The sequence below is a fragment of the Urocampus carinirostris genome, chromosome 8 (assembly GCF_059441175.1).
Source record: "Urocampus carinirostris isolate Australia breed hairy pipefish chromosome 8, RoL_Ucar_1.0, whole genome shotgun sequence".
NCBI lineage: Eukaryota > Metazoa > Chordata > Actinopteri > Syngnathiformes > Syngnathidae > Urocampus > Urocampus carinirostris.
The window spans coordinates 6,508,582-6,529,681 of record NC_142356.1 but is presented as its reverse complement, the minus strand read 5'-3'; the positions used below and the strand labels follow the sequence as shown (position 1 = coordinate 6,529,681).

Below are 21,100 nucleotides of genomic sequence, written 5' to 3'. Positions count from 1 at the left end.
TATATATATATATATATATATATACACATACACTGTAAATTCCGGACTATAGAGCGCACCTGATTATAAGCCGCACCCACCACATTTTAAGAGGAAAACCGATTTTGTACATACACAAGCCGCGCCTGTATATAAGCCGCATGCGCCCACATTCAAACAGGTAACACAATCATAAAAGTAACCCAAACCCGACTAAGTCCCGCGATTGTAACTGAATATATAGTACACAGTCCAAAAACCATAGCCGGCAGAATGAACGGAAAATTATACTGGTAGTTAAAGTTTGATGCAGACCTGCAGAGTCAGGGTCCCGTTGAAAGTAATCCAAGGAAAAAAGTCTATATTTCCAAAGGTAAGGGTGGGAAAAATATATATCCGCTGTTGTCCGCTGCGTCCAAAAACACGTCTCACCTTTACTCCATTTCCCGTCAGCCCCCGTTGTATTCGCCCCTTCTTTTTGATCCGCCCGTGGAAACATCAGAATAAGTCTCTAAAATAAATACATTACAAAAATATTCAGTTGCAAATACATATTATACATGGTTACACATATTTACAAAGAAAGACGGTACACCGAGAGAGTTTTCAAAGCTTTAATAATAATAATAATATAAAGCTGCGTCATGTGCCTTTCTTTTTGCAATTTGCATGATGAGGGTAGGTTCACGCTAATTTAATTTGTGCACAAGCTAAGAAGTTGCAGTCTTCCTCGGCGCATATATTCCAGTGGTCTAAATCTTACCTTTTGTACTCGAGTGCCGCTGGCGGCCGTTAGAAAAATTACATAAATTGGCCGCATCACTGAATAAGCCGCAGGGTTGAACGTTTGGGAAAAAAGTAGCAGCTTATAGTCTGGAATTTACGGTGTGTATATATATATATATATATATATATATATATATATATTCATACATGAAAAAAATGGAATAGGTCTCCGGGATGGGGCCCCCTGGCCAAATTTTTCAACCCAATGCGGGCTCCTACTCCGTATAGTTGCCTCCTCTACTGGTAGCATTCTTTATGTATTTTTCATTGTATTCATGGAATGCATACTTGTGGATATTTTTTGTGTATTCATATTCTTTAAATTGTATGTATGTTCTGTTCAGGTTCTGGGCTTGAAGTTGATAACCATCGATGCCAAAAACCAATCCTACGTGCTCATCAACAACTTGGAGACGACAGACGAAGAACGCTGCTTGAGGTGAGTTCTCCGTCGTCGTCTTTGTTTTTAAATAAAGCTTTTGAACCGGGGGTGGGCAAACTAAGGAGCCTGGGCCACATGCGGCCTGCAAGCTTTTTTATCCAGTCCGCCAAACAAAAATGCTCAAAATATAGCGACAATAAATATAAAAGTGAATAAAGTTTTGCTGATAGTAGTTGCTTTTTTTGGTGCCAGCTTTGTTCCCCACAATCCTTTTGTGTGTCTACTACTACTACTGTCTAAATACTGTTGCAGAAATACTACAAATTGACTAGCAAACTAAATATCAAATTTAGTGCTGGGATTATATTATTTTGCTTTAATTTTAAAAGTAAATAGGCTATACTACATCAAACATTACATTAGCATTAACACAGTAATGCTGAATTACAAAAAAATACTACTTCTACAGAAACGCGACAAAACTACATTTCAAATCAAGTGCTTAAAAACAGGGACCTAATATATTATTTTGCTTTATTTTTGAAAAAAAAAAAATATTAGCATAGTCATACTGTAATACAAAAATACTATTGCAATACTACTGAAGAAATATGACTGCAGAAAGTCTACTACTACTACAGAAAACAAAATTACCACAAAAGTACTACAGGAATACTACAAAAAACATCTACAGAAATACTGCAGCAATACTACTACAGAAATACTACAAAATACTGCAGAAAGACTACAAAAGTACTACTGCAGAAATGCTTCAAAATACTGCAGAAATGCTACAATAATACTGTAGAAATACAATTACAAAAACACTGCAGACGTAGTACTACAGGAATACAACTACAAAAATACAGCAGACTCAGTACTGCAGGAATATAACTACAAAAATTCAGCAGACGTAGTACTGCAGAAATACTACAAGATGGTATGACATTTTACATAAATATTACAAAATATTGCGGAAAAACGACAAAAGTACTGCAACAGAAAATGCAGCAGAAATACTACTACACAATAAATGCGGACATAGTACTACAGAAATACAACCACAAAACCACTGCAGATGTAGTACTGCAGAAATACAACTACAAAAACACAGCAGACGTAGTCCTGCAGAAATACAACTACAAAAACACAGCAGACGTAGTACTGCAGGAATACTACAAAAACAGTATGACATTTTTACATAAATATTACAAAATATTGTGGAAATACCTAGCAAAGTAATGCAGCAGAAATGCTACTACTACTACAAAAAAAATGCAGACGTCGTACTGCAGAAATGCAACTACAAAAACACTGCAGACTTAGTACTGCAGAAATACAACTCCAAAACACCGCAGACGTAGTACTGCAGAAATACTACGGAAAACAGTATGACATTTTTACTTAAATGTTACAAAATATTGCTGAAAAAGTACTGCGACAGGAATACTACAACAATACTGCAGAAATTCTGCAAAAAAAAATGTATAGTTATGTTTATGAAACAGGGACTTAGTATACTTTACATTAATTGTGAGCAATTCAAAACCAAAACAATTCAACTGATTTAGTTTAAAAGAAATAATAATGCGTAGATGTCTACATGTAAAATTCTTCATAAATGAAAAAAATGATGTATTTATTAATTGCAGCCCGGCGGACCCAAAGACGGGTCTTCTCTACGTGGTCCTCAGCGTTATTTTCATGGAACAGGGCGTGGCCAAAGAAGGTAAGCCCACCCCTTTCCCGTCCCGTCCATCGCTAACCTAACGGATTTACGTTTCCGTCGTCAGCACTGATCTGGAACATTCTCGAGAAACTGCGTTTTCAAAATGCGTAAGATTTCAAGTCCTTAAGCCTTTTTTTTCTCGAAGTGCCTCGATTTCTTTTTGGTGACGACGAGCGCTTCACTCGCAGGAAAACCAACCAGTTCGGGGATGTCAAGAAACTGGTCACGGATGAGTTTGTGCGACAAAGGTAACCATTTTCATGAAGTATTCGCTCTTTGGAAAATATACGGGCTTCGTACGGGTGCTTGAAATCCTTGAAAATGCTTGAATTATAATGTAAGGTTTAGGCTCCTGGATTTCTTCTTTTAATGGAAATTTGGAAATTGCCTTTGAAAGTCCTTAGATCCTCAGTTCTGAGGTCATAGGTTCAAATCCAGCTACCGCTACAGCTCCAGCTTCCTGTGCGGAGTTTGTGTGATCTCCTCCGGGCACTCCGGTTTCCTCCCACATTCCAAAAACATGCATGTCAGGTTAATTGGCCGGTCCAAATTGTCCCTAGGTGTGAATGAGTGAGCGAGTTGTCTGTCCCTGTGTGCCCTGCGATTGGCTGGCAACCAGTTCAGGGTGTCCCCTGCCCACTGCACGAAGATAGCTGGAATGGGCTCCAGCACCCCCGCGACCCTACTGAGGATAAGCGGTGCAGATAATGGATGGATGGATGGAATAATACCGAAATTGAACATTTAGAAAGTGTTGTTTTTCAAGTTCATCGTTTACCAAACCACATTTTTGGGGGTTGTTTTCAAGAAATAAGGCTTATTTTAGAGGTACTGTTTTTGTTCAAAGAAGCAAATACGTGTCTCACACACGTACGGACACGATATCTGTACCATGTCACCAATCACTGTCAACCATTTCTTAGTTTCTATTTTCCTTTTCGCTGGCAACGGTGTGGACAGCAGAGTAAGAATTTCATCGTGCAGGGAAACGTGTTTTTTTAGTGTGCATATAACAATAATCACTTTAAATTGAACCACAGAAACATCAAGATCAGTCTGAAACAAGATACTGGGAAAATATAAAGCCGGGGTAGCTCACCAAAGTTGTCTTGCAGCCATCACATTCAATGATAATACGCAACCATGGTCCTCTTACATCGGTGAGTGTAGTAAATCCAACCGTGTCAAATATTTACGCCATTATGCCGACAAATAAAATAAAAAAAGAAAGAAAAAATTACTTTTTAGCTCGCCCCAATTTTTGCAAATTGTATGTACATTTTCTATTGTATGTGCTGTGTCTCATATACTAAGCCCGACTCTTCACTAGCGTCCAAAGTTTTTATATACAGAAATGAAAAAAAGGAGTGAAAAGGGATCCCAAGATGTGCTCCTGTCATTTTTTCATAAAGATTAGACGCTTTATTTTGAAATTATTGCTATTATTTTTCCCCTCTAGAATATTTTCAACATTAATAATACAGTATGAATATTTACCTCGGTGTGTTCAGAGCCAGTTTCTGTAAGACCCTGGATTCTGGTTTATACCACACCGTACAGTAACATGGAAGCATGTGTATACAAACTCACTTGAAGTATTCGTGTGTTTGCAGGTGTACACATTCCGCACATCCAGTGGCTTGCGAAACTATTTGGCCCCCTTGAACTTTGTGCCCTTTTGCCACTTTTCAGACTTCAAACATCAAGATCTAAAACTGTCATTTCTTGGGGAGCATCAATAATAAGTGGGACACAATTTAGTGGGCCTCACGGCTGCATCTCTGATCAGTTTTCTCCTTGTATGAGCTGATAGTTTAGGGGGATGGCCCGATCTTGGTAGATTTGCAGTGGTCTGATACTCCTTCCATTTCAATGTTATTGCTTGCACAGTGCTCCTTGGGATGTTTAAAGCTTGAGAAATCTTTTTGTATCCAAATCCAGCTTTAAACGTCTCCACAGCAGTATCTCGGACCTGCCTGGTGTGTTCCTCGTTCTCCGTGATGCTCTCTGCGCTTTAAGCAGACCTCTGAGACTATCACAGTGCAAGTGCATTTATACAGAGACTTGATGACACACAGGCGGATTCGTTAGTCATTTAGATCAACATTGAATCATTCAGAGATCCTCACTGAACTTCTGGACAGAGTTTGCTGCACTGAAAGTAAAGGGGCTGAATCATTTTGCACACCCACTTTTTCGTTTTTTATTTGTGAAAAAAAGTTTAAAGTATCCAATAAAGTGTGTTCCACTCCATGATTCATGATTGTGTCCCACTTTTTGTGGATGCTTCACAAGAAATTAGTTTTCAGTTTTTTATCTTGATGTTTCACATCTGAAATGTGGCCAAAGGTCTAGTTCAAGGGGGCCAAATAGTTTTGCAAGCCATTGTATTCATAAAACATTTTTAAAATCTGACATTTGTGGTGTTTTTTGTGCTCATAGGTACCTGGAATATGTGGCCATCCCCAACACTGAGCCCCTAGAACATAATTTTTCATGGGGTTTGCGTGCTGAGGTAGAAGTGTCCAAGGCAAAAATGCTGGAATTTGTAGCAGAGGTAAGGAGGTTGTTTAAGATGTTTTCTTCATCCCTATTTACAGCATTTTACCCACTATACTACATCAATGGCAAATTCTTTTACATGCCCTAAAAATGCCTCTGCTGTTAACAAAGAAACTAGAAAAACAGAATTTTTTGAGTAAGGCTTAACAAACACGTGTTTTAAAAAATCTTTTATTTTGTCCTCAGTAGAGAATTCATAATTTGGGGGAATTGAGAGGAGATGGGGCCTAAAAAAGCCGACCCGACCAGCCGGGATTACAGCCCGAACCAGCCCGAGTCTGATCCATTCACTTGATTTGAGGGACCGAGCCTGATGTAAACCTAAATGTTCGCATTTTATTTGTGAGGATGAGGGTGATTGTGTCCCTCTTTTTTTTTTTTCACAAAGAAAAAGAAACAGCGTAGAACACATGACGAGTGGATCATTGAAAAACATGTAAGAAATCAGCGAGAGAGAAGCCCAGCCGGGCTAAATGGTTGTCTCAAAAACATCAATTAAGATAGGACAAAGGCTTAAGCACCACCTAGTTACAATTCATGCATGACGTTGATCTAAAATGTACAGACACTCCCGTACTTATGACCATTCAACTTACATAAAACGGTAGATACGAACATTTTTTTTAGGGATGTTGAAAAATATCCGGACATTGCTGTAAGCTAGATTTTGTATAGTGCGCACCTTTTTACGAGTAAGGGACAGTACTGTAGTGCGTCTTTCTGCCACTACCAGAGTGTGGTGCTGTGAGAGCTCACCCAGCATCCACCCCGAAGAAGAAATCTGCTTCCTCTTCCTAGTTCATGTGTAAACATTCTATACTGTATCTCCAGCGCGCTAAGAACTTTGACATTTTTAGTGTTTAATATCTCGTTGAAAAAAAAACGTAAGGGGGTAGTATGTTGAAAATGTCAAAAATATACACAATGTCGAAAATGTTGAAAAAAAGTAAGGGGTTAGTATGTCGAAAATGTTGAAAAAATACCTAGGGGGTTGATAGTCTGTCGAAAATGTTGAAAAAAACGTAAGGGGTTAGTATGTCGAAAAAAACATAAGGGGTGTAGTATGTCGAAAATGTCGAAAAAATACGCAAGGGGTGTAGTATGTCGAAAATGTTGAAAAAAAAAAACGTAAGGGGGTAGTACGTCGAAAAAAACGTAAGGGGTGTAGTATGTCGAAAATGTTGAAAAAATACGCAAGGGGTGTAGTATGTCGAAAATGTTGAAAAAAAACGTAGGGGGGTAGTACGTCGAAAAAAACGTAAGGGGGTAGTACGTCGAAAAAAACGTAAGGGGTGTAGTATGTCGAAAATGTTGAAAAAAACGTAAGGGGTTAGTATGCCGAAAATATCAAAAATGTCAAAAAAATACGCAAGGGGTGTAGTATGTTGAAAAAAAAAACGTAAGGGGGTAGTATGTCGAAAAAAACGTAAGGGGGTAGTACGTCGAAAAAAACGTAAGGGGTGTAGTATGTCGAAAATGTTGAAAAAAAACGTAAGGGGTGTAGTATGTCGAAAATGTTGAAAAAATACGCAAGGGGTGTAGTATGTCGAAAATGTTGAAAAAAAAACGTAGGGGGGTAGTACGTCGAAAAAAACGTAAGGGGGTAGTACGTCGAAAAAAACGTAAGGGGTGTAGTATGTCGAAAATGTTGAAAAAAACGTAAGGGGTTAGTATGCCGAAAATGTCAAAAAAATACGCAAGGGGTGTAGTATGTTGAAAAAAAAAACGTAAGGGGGTAGTATGTCGAAAAAAACGTAAGGGGGCTAGTACGTCGAAAAAAACGTAAGGGGTGTAGTATGTCGAAAATGTTGAAAAAAAAACGTAGGGGGGTAGTACGTCGAAAAAAACGTAAGGGGGTAGTACGTCGAAAAAAACGTAAGGGGTGTAGTATGTCGAAAATGTTGAAAAAAACGTAAGGGGTTAGTATGCCGAAAATATCATAAATGTCAAAAAAATACGCAAGGGGTGTAGTATGTTGAAAAAAAAAACGTAAGGGGGTAGTATGTCGAAAAAAACGTAAGGGGGTAGTACGTCGAAAAAAACGTAAGGGGTGTAGTATGTCGAAAATGTTGAAAAAAACGTAAGGGGTGTAGTATGTCGAAAATGTTGAAAAAATACGCAAGGGGTGTAGTATGTCGAAAATGTTGAAAAAAAAACGTAGGGGGGTAGTACGTCGAAAAAAACGTAAGGGGGTAGTACGTCGAAAAAAACGTAAGGGGTGTAGTATGTCGAAAATGTTGAAAAAAACGTAAGGGGTTAGTATGCCGAAAATATCAAAAATGTCAAAAAAATACGCAAGGGGTGTAGTATGTTGAAAAAAAAATGTCGAAAAAAACGTAAGGGGGTAGTACGTCGGAAAAAACGTAAGAGGTGTAGTATGTCGAAAATGTTGAAAAAAACGTAAGGGGTTAGTATGCCGAAAATATCAAAAATGTCAAAAAAATACGCAAGGGGTGTAGTATGTTGAAAAAAAAAACGTAAGGGGGTAGTATGTCGAAAATGTTGAAAAAAACGTAAGGGGTTAGTATGTCAAATGTCAAAAAAATACGCAAGGGGTGTAGTATGTCGAAAATGTTAAAAAAAAAAAACATAAGGGGGTAGTACGTCGAAAAAAACGTAAGGGGTGTAGTATGTCGAAAATGTTGAAAAAAACGTAAGGGGTTAGTATGTCGAAAATATCAAAAATGTCAAAAAAAATACGCAAGGGGTGTAGTATGTCGAAAATGTTGAAAAAAACGTAAGGGCGTAGTACGTCGAAAAAAACGTAAGGGGTGTAGTATGTCAAATGTTGAAAAAAACGTAAGGGTTTAGTATGTCGCAAATGTCAAAAAAATACGCAAGGGGTGTAGTATGTTGAAAATGTTGAAAAAAAACGTAAGGGGGTAGTACGTCGAAAAAAACATAAGGGGTGTAGTATGTCGAAAATGTTGAAAAAACGTAAGGGGTTAGTATGTCGAAAATGTCAAAAAAATACGCAAGGGGTGTAGTATGTCGAAATTGTTGAAAAAACGTAAGGGGTTGGTATGTCGAAAATGTCAAAAATGTCAAAAAAATACGCAAGGGGTGTAGTATGTCGAAATTGTTGAAAAAAAACGTAAGGGGTGTAGTATGTCAAATGTTGAAAAAAACGTAAGGGGTTAGTATGTCGAAAATGTCAAAAAAATACCAAGGGGTGTAGTATGTCGAAAATGTTGAAAAAAACGTAAGGGGTTAGTATGCCGAAAATATCAAAAATGTCAAAAAAATACGCAAGGGGTGTAGTATGTTGAAAAAAAAATGTCGAAAAAAACGTAAGGGGGTAGTACGTCGGAAAAAACGTAAGGGGTGTAGTATGTCGAAAATGTTGAAAAAAACGTAAGGGGTTAGTATGCCGAAAATATCAAAAATGTCAAAAAAATACGCAAGGGGTGTAGTATGTTGAAAAAAAAAACGTAAGGGGGTAGTATGTCGAAAAAAACTCAAGGGGTGTAGTATGTCGAAAATGTTGAAAAAAACGTAAGGGGTTAGTATGTCGAAAATGTCAAAAAAATACGCAAGGGGTGTAGTATGTCGAAAATGTTGAAAAAACGTAAGGGGTTAGTATGTCAAATGTCAAAAAAATACGCAAGGGGTGTAGTATGTCGAAAATGTTAAAAAAAAAAACATAAGGGGGTAGTACGTCGAAAAAAACGTAAGGGGTGTAGTATGTCGAAAATGTTGAAAAAAACGTAAGGGGTTAGTATGTCGAAAATATCAAAAATGTCAAAAAAAATACGCAAGGGGTGTAGTATGTCGAAAATGTTGAAAAAAACGTAAGGGCGTAGTACGTCGAAAAAAACGTAAGGGGTGTAGTATGTCAAATGTTGAAAAAAACGTAAGGGTTTAGTATGTCGCAAATGTCAAAAAAATACGCAAGGGGTGTAGTATGTTGAAAATGTTGAAAAAAAACGTAAGGGGGTAGTACGTCGAAAAAAACATAAGGGGTGTAGTATGTCGAAAATGTTGAAAAAACGTAAGGGGTTAGTATGTCGAAAATGTCAAAAAAATACGCAAGGGGTGTAGTATGTCGAAATTGTTGAAAAAAAACGTAAGGGGTGTAGTATGTCAAATGTTGAAAAAAACGTAAGGGGTTAGTATGTCGAAAATGTCAAAAAAATACCAAGGGGTGTAGTATGTCGAAAATGTTAAAAAAAAAAACGTAAGGGGGTAGTACGTCGAAAAAAACGTAAGGGGTGTAGTATGTCGAAAATGTTGAAAAAAACGTAAAGGGTGAGTATGTCGAAAATATCAAAAAATACGCAAGGGGTGTAGTATGTCGAAAATGTTGAAAAAAACGTAAGGGCGTAGTACGTCGAAAAAAACGTAAGGGGTGTAGTATGTCGAAAATGTTGAAAAAAACGTAAGGGGTTAGTATGTCGAAAATGTCAAAAAAATACGCAAGGGGTGTAGTATGTCGAAATTGTTGAAAAAACGTAAGGGGTTGGTATGTCGAAAATGTCAAAAATGTCAAAAAAATACGCAAGGGGTGTAGTATGTCGAAATTGTTGAAAAAAAACGTAAGGGGTGTAGTATGTCAAATGTTGAAAAAAACGTAAGGGGTTAGTATGTCGAAAATGTCAAAAAAATACCAAGGGGTGTAGTATGTCGAAAATGTTAAAAAAAAAAACGTAAGGGGGTAGTACGTCGAAAAAAACGTAAGGGGTGTAGTATGTCGAAAATGTTGAAAAAAACGTAAAGGGTGAGTATGTCGAAAATATCAAAAATGTCCCAAAAAATACGCAAGGGGTGTAGTATGTCGAAAATGTTGAAAAAAACGTAAGGGCGTAGTACGTCGAAAAAAACGTAAGGGGTGTAGTATGTCGAAAATGTTGAAAAAAACGTAAGGGGTTAGTATGTCGAAAATGTCAAAAAAATACGCAAGGGGTGTAGTATGTCGAAAATGTTGAAAAAAAAACGTAAGGGTGTATGTAGTATGTCGAAAATGTTGAAAAAAACGTAAGGGGTTAGTATGTCGAAAATGTCAAAAAAATACGCAAGGGGTGTAGTATGTCGAAAATGTTGAAAAAAAACCGTAAGGGGGTAGTATGTCAAATGTCAAAAAAATACGCAAGGGGTGTAGTATGTCGAAAATGTTAAAAAAAAAAACGTAAGGGGGTAGTACGTCGAAAAAAACGTAAGGGGTGTAGTATGTCGAAAAAAACGTAAGGGGTTAGTATGTCGAAAATGTTGAAAAATACGCAAGGGGTGTAGTATGTCGAAAATGTTGAAAAAAACGTAAGGGGTTAGTATGTCGAAAATATCAAAAATGTCAAAAAAATACGCAAGCGGTGTAGTATGTCGAAAATGTTGAAAAAAACGTAAGGGCGTAGTACGTCGAAAAAAACGTAAGGGGTGTAGTATGTCAAATGTTGAAAAAAACGTAAGGGTTTAGTATGTCGCAAATGTCAAAAAAATACGCAAGGGGTGTAGTATGTTGAAAATGTTGAAAAAAAACGTAAGGGGTTAGTATGTCGAAAATGTCAAAAAAATACGCAAGGGGTGTAGTATGTCGAAATTGCTGAAAAAACGTAAGGGGTTGGTATGTCGAAAATGTCAAAAATGTCAAAAAAATACGCAAGGGGTGTAGTATGTCGAAATTGTTGAAAAAAAACGTAAGGGGTGTAGTATGTCAAATGTTGAAAAAAACGTAAGGGGTGTAGTATGTCGAAAATGTCAAAAAAATACCAAGGGGTGTAGTATGTCGAAAATGTTAAAAAAAAAAACGTAAGGGGGTAGTACGTCGAAAAAAACGTAAGGGGTGTAGTATGTCGAAAATGTTGAAAAAAACGTAAAGGGTGAGTATGTCGAAAATATCAAAAATGTCCCAAAAAATACGCAAGGGGTGTAGTATGTCGAAAATGTTGAAAAAAACGTAAGGGCGTAGTACGTCGAAAAAAACGTAAGGGGTGTAGTATGTCGAAAATGTTGAAAAAAACGTAAGGGGTTAGTATGTCGAAAATGTCAAAAAAATACGCAAGGGGTGTAGTATGTCGAAATTGTTGAAAAAACGTAAGGGGTTGGTATGTCGAAAATGTCAAAAATGTCAAAAAAATACGCAAGGGGTGTAGTATGTCGAAATTGTTGAAAAAAAACGTAAGGGGTTAGTATGTCGAAAATGTCAAAAAAATACCAAGGGGTGTAGTATGTCGAAAATGTTAAAAAAAAAAACGTAAGGGGGTAGTACGTCGAAAAATACGTAAGGGGTGTAGTATGTCGAAAATGTCAAAAAAATACCAAGGGGTGTAGTATGTCGAAAATGTTAAAAAAAAAAACGTAAGGGGGTAGTACGTCGAAAAAAACGTAAGGGGTGTAGTATGTCGAAAATGTTGAAAAAAACGTAAGGGCGTAGTACGTCGAAAAAAACGTAAGGGGTGTAGTATGTCGAAAATGTTGAAAAAAACGTAAGGGGTTAGTATGTCGAAAATGTCAAAAAAATACGCAAGGGGTGTAGTATGTCGAAAATGTTGAAAAAAAACCGTAAGGGGGTAGTATGTCAAATGTCAAAAAAATACGCAAGGGGTGTAGTATGTCGAAAATGTTAAAAAAAAAAACGTAAGGGGGTAGTACGTCGAAAAAAACGTAAGGGGTGTAGTATGTCGAAAATGTTGAAAAAAACGTAAGGGGTTAGTATGTCGAAAATATCAAAAATGTCAAAAAAAATACGCAAGGGGTGTAGTATGTCGAAAATGTTGAAAAAAACGTAAGGGCGTAGTACGTCGAAAAAAACGTAAGGGGTGTAGTATGTCAAATGTTGAAAAAAACGTAAGGGTTTAGTATGTCGCAAATGTCAAAAAAATACGCAAGGGGTGTAGTATGTTGAAAATGTTGAAAAAAAACGTAAGGGGTTAGTATGTCGAAAATGTCAAAAAAATACGCAAGGGGTGTAGTATGTCGAAATTGCTGAAAAAACGTAAGGGGTTGGTATGTCGAAAATGTCAAAAATGTCAAAAAAATACGCAAGGGGTGTAGTATGTCGAAATTGTTGAAAAAAAACGTAAGGGGTGTAGTATGTCAAATGTCGAAAAAAACATAAGGGGTGTAGTATGTCGAAAATGTTGAAAAAACGTAAGGGGTTAGTATGTCGAAAATATCAAAAATGTCAAAAAAAATACGCAAGGGGTGTAGTAAGTCGAAAATGTTGAAAAAACGTAAGGGGTTAGTATGTCGAAAATGTCAAAAAAACACGCAAGGGGTGTAGTATGTCGAAAATGTTGAAAAAAAAAACGTGAGGGGGTAGTACGTCGAAAAAAACGTAAGGGGTGTAGTATGTCGAAAATGTTGAAAAATACGCAAGGGGTGTAGTATGTCGAAAATGTTGAAAAAAACGTAAGGGGTTAGTATGTCGAAAATATCAAAAATGTCAGAAAAAATACGCAAGGGGTGTAGTAAGTCGAAAATGTTGAAAAAACGTAAGGGGTTAGTATGTCGAAAATGTCAAAAAAACACGCAAGGGGTGTAGTATGTCGAAAATGTTGAAAAAAAAAAACGTAAGGGGGTTGTGCGTCGAAAAAAACGTAAGGGGTGTAGTATGTCGAAAATATCAAAAATGTCAAAAAAATACGCAAGGGGTGTAGTATGTCGAAAATGTTAAAAAAAAAACGTGAGGGGGTAGTACGTCGAAAAAAACGTAACGGGTGTAGTATGTCGAAAATGTTGAAAAATACGCAAGGGGTGTAGTATGTCGAAAATGTTGAAAAAAAAAACGTAAGGGGGTAGTATGTCGAAAAAAACGTAAGGGGTGTAGTATGTCGAAAATATCAAAAATGTCAAAAAAATACGCAAGGGGTGTAGTAAGTCGAAAATGTTGAAAAAACGTAAGGGGTTAGTATGTCGAAAATGTCAAAAAAACACGCAAGGGGTGTAGTATGTCGAAAATGTTGAAAAAAAAAACGTGAGGGGGTAGTACGTCGAAAAAAACGTAAGGGGTGTAGTATGTCGAAAATGTTGAAAAATACGCAAGGGGTGTAGTATGTCGAAAATGTTGAAAAAAACGTAAGGGGTTAGTATGTCGAAAATATCAAAAATGTCAAAAAAAATACGCAAGGGGTGTAGTAAGTCGAAAATGTTGAAAAAACGTAAGGGGTTAGTATGTCGAAAATGTCAAAAAAACACGCAAGGGGTGTAGTATGTCGAAAATGTTGAAAAAAAAAACGTGAGGGGGTAGTACGTCGAAAAAAACGTAAGGGGTGTAGTATGTCGAAAATGTTGAAAAAAAAAACGTGAGGGGGTAGTACGTCGAAAAAAACGTAACGGGTGTAGTATGTCGAAAATGTTGAAAAATACGCAAGGGGTGTCGTATGTCGAAAATGTTGAAAAAAAAAACGTAAGGGGGTAGTATGTCGAAAAAAACGTAAGGGGTGTAGTATGTCGAAAATATCAAAAATGTCAAAAAAATACGCAAGGGGTGTAGTATGTCGAAAATGTTGAAAAAAAAAACGTAAGGGTGTAGTACGTCGAAAAAAACGTAAGGGGTGTAGTATGTCGAAAATGTCAAAAAAACACGCAAGGGGTGTAGTATGTCGAAAATGTTGAAAAAAAAAACGTAAGGGGGTTGTGCGTCGAAAAAAACGTAAGGGGTGTAGTATGTCGAAAATATCAAAAATGTCAAAAAAATACGCAAGGGGGGTAGTATGTGTAAAATGTTGAAAAAAAAACGAAAGGGGGTAGTACGTCGAAAATGTTGAAAAAAACGTAAAGGTGGACAGTATGTCGAAAATGTTGAAAAAAAAGTAAAGGTGGACAGTATGTCAAAAATGAAAAAAAAAAATACGTAAGGGGGGTTAGGGTTCAATATGGTTGGTGTAAACTGTAAAGAAAAGTGGAGCCGTTTCATTTGAAAGCTGGAAAAGGAAAGCTTGATGCTTGGAGAGGGAGAGAGAGAGGGAGAGAGAGAGAGACGGAAATAAATACAAGCACAGTGTCTTTGTTCGAGGCACCTGACTTTGACAACATCAAGTTGACATTTCAACCGGTAGCTTGTTTTTCTCTTGTGCTTCTCTGATTGTTGTCTCGCGGGCCGGATTCAATCCCTTGTCAGGCCTGATCTGGCCCGCGGGCCGCCTGTTTGACACCTGTGCTCTACGGCCATTTCACTTTGCGATCTCCACCTCGGAAAAAATGAACGTGGTACCCGTCTTCTATGTAATCGTTTTTATTGATTGATGGTTTGAATTTGATCGCCGCTTTGTTTTTGTGTTCAGCTTCACGAGCAAGATCCCCGCACTTGGAAAAATCAATACAAGGAAGCTCACGGCAGTCGAGAGAGCCAAGCCAGCTCCAGCAGCCAAAGATGATTTGGGTTTTTAGAATATTTTAACCGTTTTTTTATGAGCCGTTGTTGTCACAGCACAAGCTTTTTTTTTTTTTACCATTATATAAAAAGAATGTTTTTATATTGTCATCTGTGAATTGCCGTTTTTCGATTCAATAAATTATTTTGCCATTATTTTCGGCGGTTTCACTGAAATTGTACGAGGGTTTTGGGGGTTTTTTCGACTTTTTGACTTGGAATGTTTTCACGTATGATTTTTAGGATCAGCCAAGCGCCAAGCAAGGAGGCATTGAGTACCAATGTTGTAAGTCTTAGGCTTGAACCAACGACCTCCCAGTCTCAGAGCAGGCGCCCTACCAACTAGTCCACAAGAGATGGTAAGTAAATTCTATTTTTAGGATCAGGGGAAGTTGATCTGTAGGCCTGGATTGAGATGTTTTTCATTTTTCTGCGGTTGGAGGACAGATTTTTTTTATCTGCGCATCCTGTTTGAGAAGATTCAAAGACACCAGAGAAACCTCTGTCGAGTTTTTGTTGATTTCAAGAAGGTGTTTGACAGAGTATGGCTAGCCGCTTTGTGGCCACCGTGCGGAATTACGACACGGGACAGAAACCAGTTCAGAGCATTGAAAATCTGACAATGCTAACAGTGTGAAACTGATCAATGATACCAATGGAGCATAGTTTCAGACCACAGTTGGTGTGAGACAAGGGGGGAACCGGTCTCCGTGTTCCAGACGTGGTGAACAAGTTTTAGACAGTGGGCGATTTGAGAGGAAATCCATTATCCAGTGGCAGATGGAGGAAGAGAGTCCTAGGTGAGAGAGTTTCTCCACCAGGATCTCAGGGATAATGGTATTGAAGGCTGAGCTGAAGTCCAGGAAGAGCATTCTCTCTCTAACTGTATTCAACATCTTTCTGGAGAGAATCATGTCGTAAGCTCTGGAGCAAGATGAAGTTAAAGTCAGTATTGGCGGACACAACGTCACTAACCTCCATTTTGCTGGCAGGAGATGAAGAGAAACTGGTCATTGGGATGAAAATCGGCACAGAAAAAAAACAAAAGTAATAACCAACAATCCTCAAGGTATCACCACAAACATCACTATCAATAACAGACAGCTAGAACCTGTCACCACATTTAAATATCTTGGAGCTGTCATATGAGAAGATGGGTGAGGACCATCAACTATGGCCTGAATAGCTCAAACCACAGCCACACTTGCCAGACTTAAGCCCATCTGGAGGGACAAGAACATAGCTGTGGAATCAAAGAGCAGACTCATAGTAGCACTGGTTCCTTCTGTCTTCCTCTATACTTGCCAGACATGGACTCTCACAGCAAAACTGGAAAACAAAATCCAGGCCATGGAGATGCGATGCTACAGGAAACTTCTAGGCATTCGCTACTTAGCCCATGTGACAAAACAAACACCATCAGAGGGCACATTGGACCCTACCAAGAAACTTCAGTGGTATGGTCACGCCACAAGATCATCAGGAGTGACCAAAGTAATTCTCCAGGGCACAGTCCAAGGGGGCAGAAGAAGAACTGGGCCCACAACATTCATGAATGGACTGGTGCCAACATTGCCATGACCCAAGAACAGGCCAGGAACCGTCAACAGTGGAGAAAGCTGTCCAGAGTTGCGCCCCCATAGGTTCCCTGACGACCCATCCGGTTAAGAGATCGGTGAACCTTGCAATAATCCACATTTCTTCCTTCCCTGTTTAAGTGTAGCATGCATTTATCCCGTAGGGGGTGAAGACGCTTTGTTGGACAATGCTATACAAAATAATGCCCGCTGCCGTTAATCACGGGGTAAGAAGAAATGCAATGGCAAAGCAAAACCACCAGGAAGCACTGTCGGCGTCATTTTTATGCAGACTTATTGAGACACATGTCTCACATGTGTGCCCTGCCCTTTAAAAGAGATATTGTTTAAGTCAAATGATAAATTATGCAAAAGGTTTGCTTGTGTACAGGATATATGTTTGTATATAAGAAAGTCAGGTGATCTCAAATAATAAGATTTCTTTCTCATCCTTTTTATTTTATATTATACTTTAATTATTTTATATTTTATTTTTATTTGTATTATTTGTTATTGCAACATCTATTGCAGCCTGGTCATCCTGGAAGGGGGATTACCTCATGTACGGTTCCTTCTCAAGATTTTTGAGTTTTTCCTTGCCCTCATATAGGTTTTAGATCAGGTGATAGCGTCACAATAGTCTGTGGTTTGCAATAATCTGTTGTCTGTGCAGCCCTTTGAGACTCCTTGTGATTAAGGGCTATACAAATAAACTTGACTTGACTAAAGGCAAGCTAGCTAGCTACATAGCTAGCTTAAACAATCCAGGGATTACTAAATAGAATTATTGTATAACCTAGACAAAATCAGGGACAAAATCAACCTCATGTAAACCTATGCTAATGTTCAGCTAAGGGTTTCCAAACCCCCAGTTGAAAATATTTGACTTGACGTATATCACTAGTACAGTGGAACCTCGGTTTTCGAACGTCTCTCAGTTGGAACAAATCGGAGTCTGACCAAAAATTTCGAGAAATTCTTGCTTCGCTGTTCGGTCAAAAAATCGGAGTTTGGACACTAGGGTGCGATGCTGAGCGGCGTACGGGTGTTTTAGCCCCTTATTCTGCCTCCGAAGAAAGTCAGTGCAAGCAGCAAAGTTGCTACAGGTTTAAAAAGAAAAGTAGTGCGTACGACTATTGCATTTAAGAAAGAAATAATAGCCAAATATGAAGGTGTGCGGGTGTTTGATCTTGATAGGGAATACCCCACCTGCGCCTTCTGCTGACCACCACAAAGGTAAGAAATCCTATTCATAATTCTTTTCTTTATCCTTTTTTTTTTTTTTTTTTTTAATTCACACATTCATGTTAGCGTAATCTTTCGTACGGAAGGTTACGATAACGCGAACGTATGATTAGCCCGGGTTAGCTGTATGTTTACGTTAAACATTTAAGGTAAACATTCAGGGTGTTGGAACGGATTAAAACGATTTACATTATTTTTAATGGGAAAAATGATTCCGGTGATCGAACAAATCAGTTTTCGAATAGGGTTCTGGAACGGATTACGGTCGAGAACCGAGGTTCCACTGTACCGGTTTATTGTTGATGTTGACTACGTTTTAAGATTCAGACTAGAGAATGTTGTAATCGTGGCCTCTGCCGTCTTTTGAGAAATTTTGCGCTAAAAGGCTTTACAAATAAGTGACTTGACTGGCATCAAGCTAATGCTCACAAAGCTAATCTCCTCAAGGATTTCTTACAGGGCTGAATGGTATTTTTGTGATTATTCCAGGTGATTCATCCGTAGGACTGTAATTAAACAAAGTTGGGTTCTCGCTGAATGCCATCTGGAGCCATTTTGCTGTACTTCCAAGTCATAACATGCTGGCTAAATATGCGTTATGAGACCCTTTACTTTGCCAGTCAGGAAAACAGACTTGATGTTAAAAAAAAGTACCAGAGGGGTGCAGTGAGTTTAAAAAAGGTGACAGAAGGCGTGGTTTGGTTTCGAAACAAGCGTTACGTGTACAGGTTGCAAAAGAGAAAGTTACGTGTGCCAGTTTTCTGGCATTAAAAGCTCTTCATATGCAATCGAATACGTGCTGCGAATGCCCCTCGGGCTTGGATCCACCCCGGGTTTGGTTTGATCCCTGCCCCTCCTATTTAAAGCCCCGATTTAGAATTCAAATCCTAGTTTCAATCGATGTCCCCAGTTTAAAACCTTTTATTTGACAACTTATCCTCTAAATAAAACCTGAATGTAAAACCTACACTGGAGATCTAAATAAGAGAAAAATCTGCCATACAGGTATTTTGTTGTCTATATCATGCTACTACAAGTCAAGTCTTATATATTTGTGACGCCTTCAATCACAAAATGTCTCAACGGACTGTACAGGTTACAATAACACTATCCCCTGATCTTAAACCAACATGCAGGCAAGTGTTATGATTACTGATTCGGGGCACCTACTGCTGCCCCGTTGGCGCCAACAACGCCGGTCGCTCCCTGCCACTTTTTAAAGCCCCGGTTACCAGCGTCAGACCGTTTACGAACCTATGCTCCCAGCTAGGCAAGCTCATACCTTCCGACATTTTCCTGCCGTCCGCTCCTGCCTGATACTTGTTGCCGACCTGTTTCTGCCCTAATCTGCCGGCCCGACCACCAACCTGTTTTGCTCTATTTTCTGCTGTTTCTGGACCTGTTTCTGCCCTGATCTGCCATCCGGAACACTTTTTTCTCCTGCTTGATTACCTGTTTCTGCCCTAATCTGCCATCCCGACCACCGACCTGTTTTGCTCTGTGTTCTCCTGCCTGATTACCTGTTGTCGACCTGTTTCTGGACCCGTTTCTGCCTTACTTCCCTGTTCCAGTTACCAACCAGCAGGTCCACTGACTCATCTCGAGAGAAAAAGACAGGAACATAAAAGTATGAGATGGGCATCAATCATAAGCTATTAATCAGAAGTGGGTCTTAAATCTAGAGTTGAAAACTTTCACTTAGGTTGCAGATCTTCGCTCCAGAGGCACCGCATTCCACAGCACCGGGGCCCGGATGGCGAACGTTCTCGAACACGCAGATTTCTTCTTGGCTCTTGGAGTCACAAGTAGACTGACATTTTCAAAGCGGAGGCTCTGTGCAGGAACAAAAGGGGGAAATCAAATCAGAGAGATAAGAGGGGGAAAGTCCATGCAAACATTTGTATGTTAGTAAGAGAATCTTTAAGTGACATCTTGGGCTGACTGGGAGCCTTTGCATGGGTGGGGAACCCATTTGATTTATATGCAATGATGAAAATTCAGATTTATTCATATCAGAATAAAATTTATACTGTTGTGAGACTAATCGATAATTGGCAACTAGTAGGTTACAACTATAAATACAGGAATTATTGATAATTATACCCAATTGTCATCAAGAAGTTTCCATATCCTTAATAAGAGGACTAATTATCTTTGGAGTTAGTCAAGTCAAGTCATTTTTATTTGTATAGCCCTAAATCACGAAGAGTCTCAAAGGGCTTCACAGATTGTTACACTATATTACACAAACTATTTTCAACCGACAAGAGGAGTAGGTTATTCGTATGCAATGGAGTAGAAGTGAGTTTTAAGTTTAGATTTAAACATTTCCACTGAGGTTGCAGATCGAATCTCAGGGGGAAGAGCATTCCACAGCACCGGTGCCCGGATGGAGAACGCTCTCGAACCAGCAGAAGACTTCTTTGCTCTCGGGATCATCAGAAGACCAGCACTCTCAGATCGTAGGCTTCGGACCGGGACATAGTGGCAGATCAGATCTGAAAGATAAGAGGGAGCAAGTCCATGTATGATTTTGTACAATACTAAGAGAACTTTGAAGTCACATCTTTGGCTAACTGGGAGCCAATGCAGGTTAGCCAAAATCGGTGTTATGTGATCGTACTTTTTTGTCCTGGTTAAAAGCCTCGCTGCGGCATTTTGTACTAGCTGAAGAGACTTGATTCTGGACTTCGGGAGACCGGAGAGTAGTGCATTGCAGTAATCGAGACGGGAGGTAACAAATGCATGAATTATTGTTTCCGCATCAGACTGAGACAGTATTGAACGGATTTTAGCAATGTTGCGAAGATGGAAGAAGGCAGTTCTAGTAATTTGCTTTACATGCATCTCAAAGGATAGATCAGGGTCAAATATGACACCTAAATTTTTAACTGAGTCACTCTGTGTGATGTGACATTTGTCAATGTTCACAGCAGTTTTTGAGAATAAGTCCCGGCATTTAGAAGGACCAATGACTAACATTTCGGTCTTTTCAGAGTTAAGACGCAAGAAATTGAGTGACATCCACTCTTTTATCTCAGTGAGACAGGCCTCCAAATTTCCACAGTTTAGTGTGGAAGATTCCTCCAACGGAAGATATAGTTGAGTGTCGTCTGCGTAGCAATGGAAGCTGATATTGTACTTGCGAATAATATCACCTAATGGAAGCATGTAAATGTTGAAAAGTAGGGGGCCGAGCACTGAACCCTGCGGAACACCGCAGGTAACATTAAAGGGCTCAGACGTCGTTTCACCATCTTTAACACAGTGCGTCCTATCTGAGAGGTAGGATTTGAACCACGAGAGGACAGCTCCTGAGAGACCAATCCATTTTTCCAACCGTTCTAGTAGGATATTGTGGCGCACTGTGTCAAAAGCAGCACTAAGATCCAGCAGCAGCAAAAGTGATGAAGCGCCAGAATCCATTGACATTAGGAGATCATTTGTTACCTTGATCAGAGCTGTCTCAGTAGAGTGGTTAGCCCTGAATCCTGATTGCATGGATTCAAAAAGGTTATTCTCCGATATGAAAG

General features: G+C 38.9%; 1 protein-coding gene and 1 non-coding gene across 3 annotated transcripts in view; both read left to right on the top strand.

The window, feature by feature from the left end:
* Window positions 1-14,901, top strand: part of ndnl2 (necdin-like 2) — a 29,951-nt gene extending 15,050 nt beyond the window's left edge. For both annotated transcript variants that reach the window (XM_088342990.1, XM_088342989.1), the window contains exons 5-10: window positions 1,110-1,204; window positions 2,800-2,876; window positions 2,941-2,983; window positions 3,065-3,124; window positions 5,319-5,433; window positions 14,657-14,901. In XM_088342990.1, coding sequence (XP_088199116.1) covers window positions 1,110-1,204; window positions 2,800-2,876; window positions 2,941-2,983; window positions 3,065-3,124; window positions 5,319-5,433; window positions 14,657-14,749 — 483 coding nt within the window. In that variant the 3' untranslated portion in view covers window positions 14,750-14,901. The remainder of the gene's footprint in view (window positions 1-1,109; window positions 1,205-2,799; window positions 2,877-2,940; window positions 2,984-3,064; window positions 3,125-5,318; window positions 5,434-14,656) is intronic.
* LOC148360574 (small nucleolar RNA SNORA11) lies at window positions 4,375-4,508 on the top strand. Its single transcript, XR_015851239.1, has one exon. It is a non-coding gene; the product is annotated as a small nucleolar RNA SNORA11 (small nucleolar RNA).
* Window positions 14,902-21,100: the final 6,199 nt, after the last annotated feature.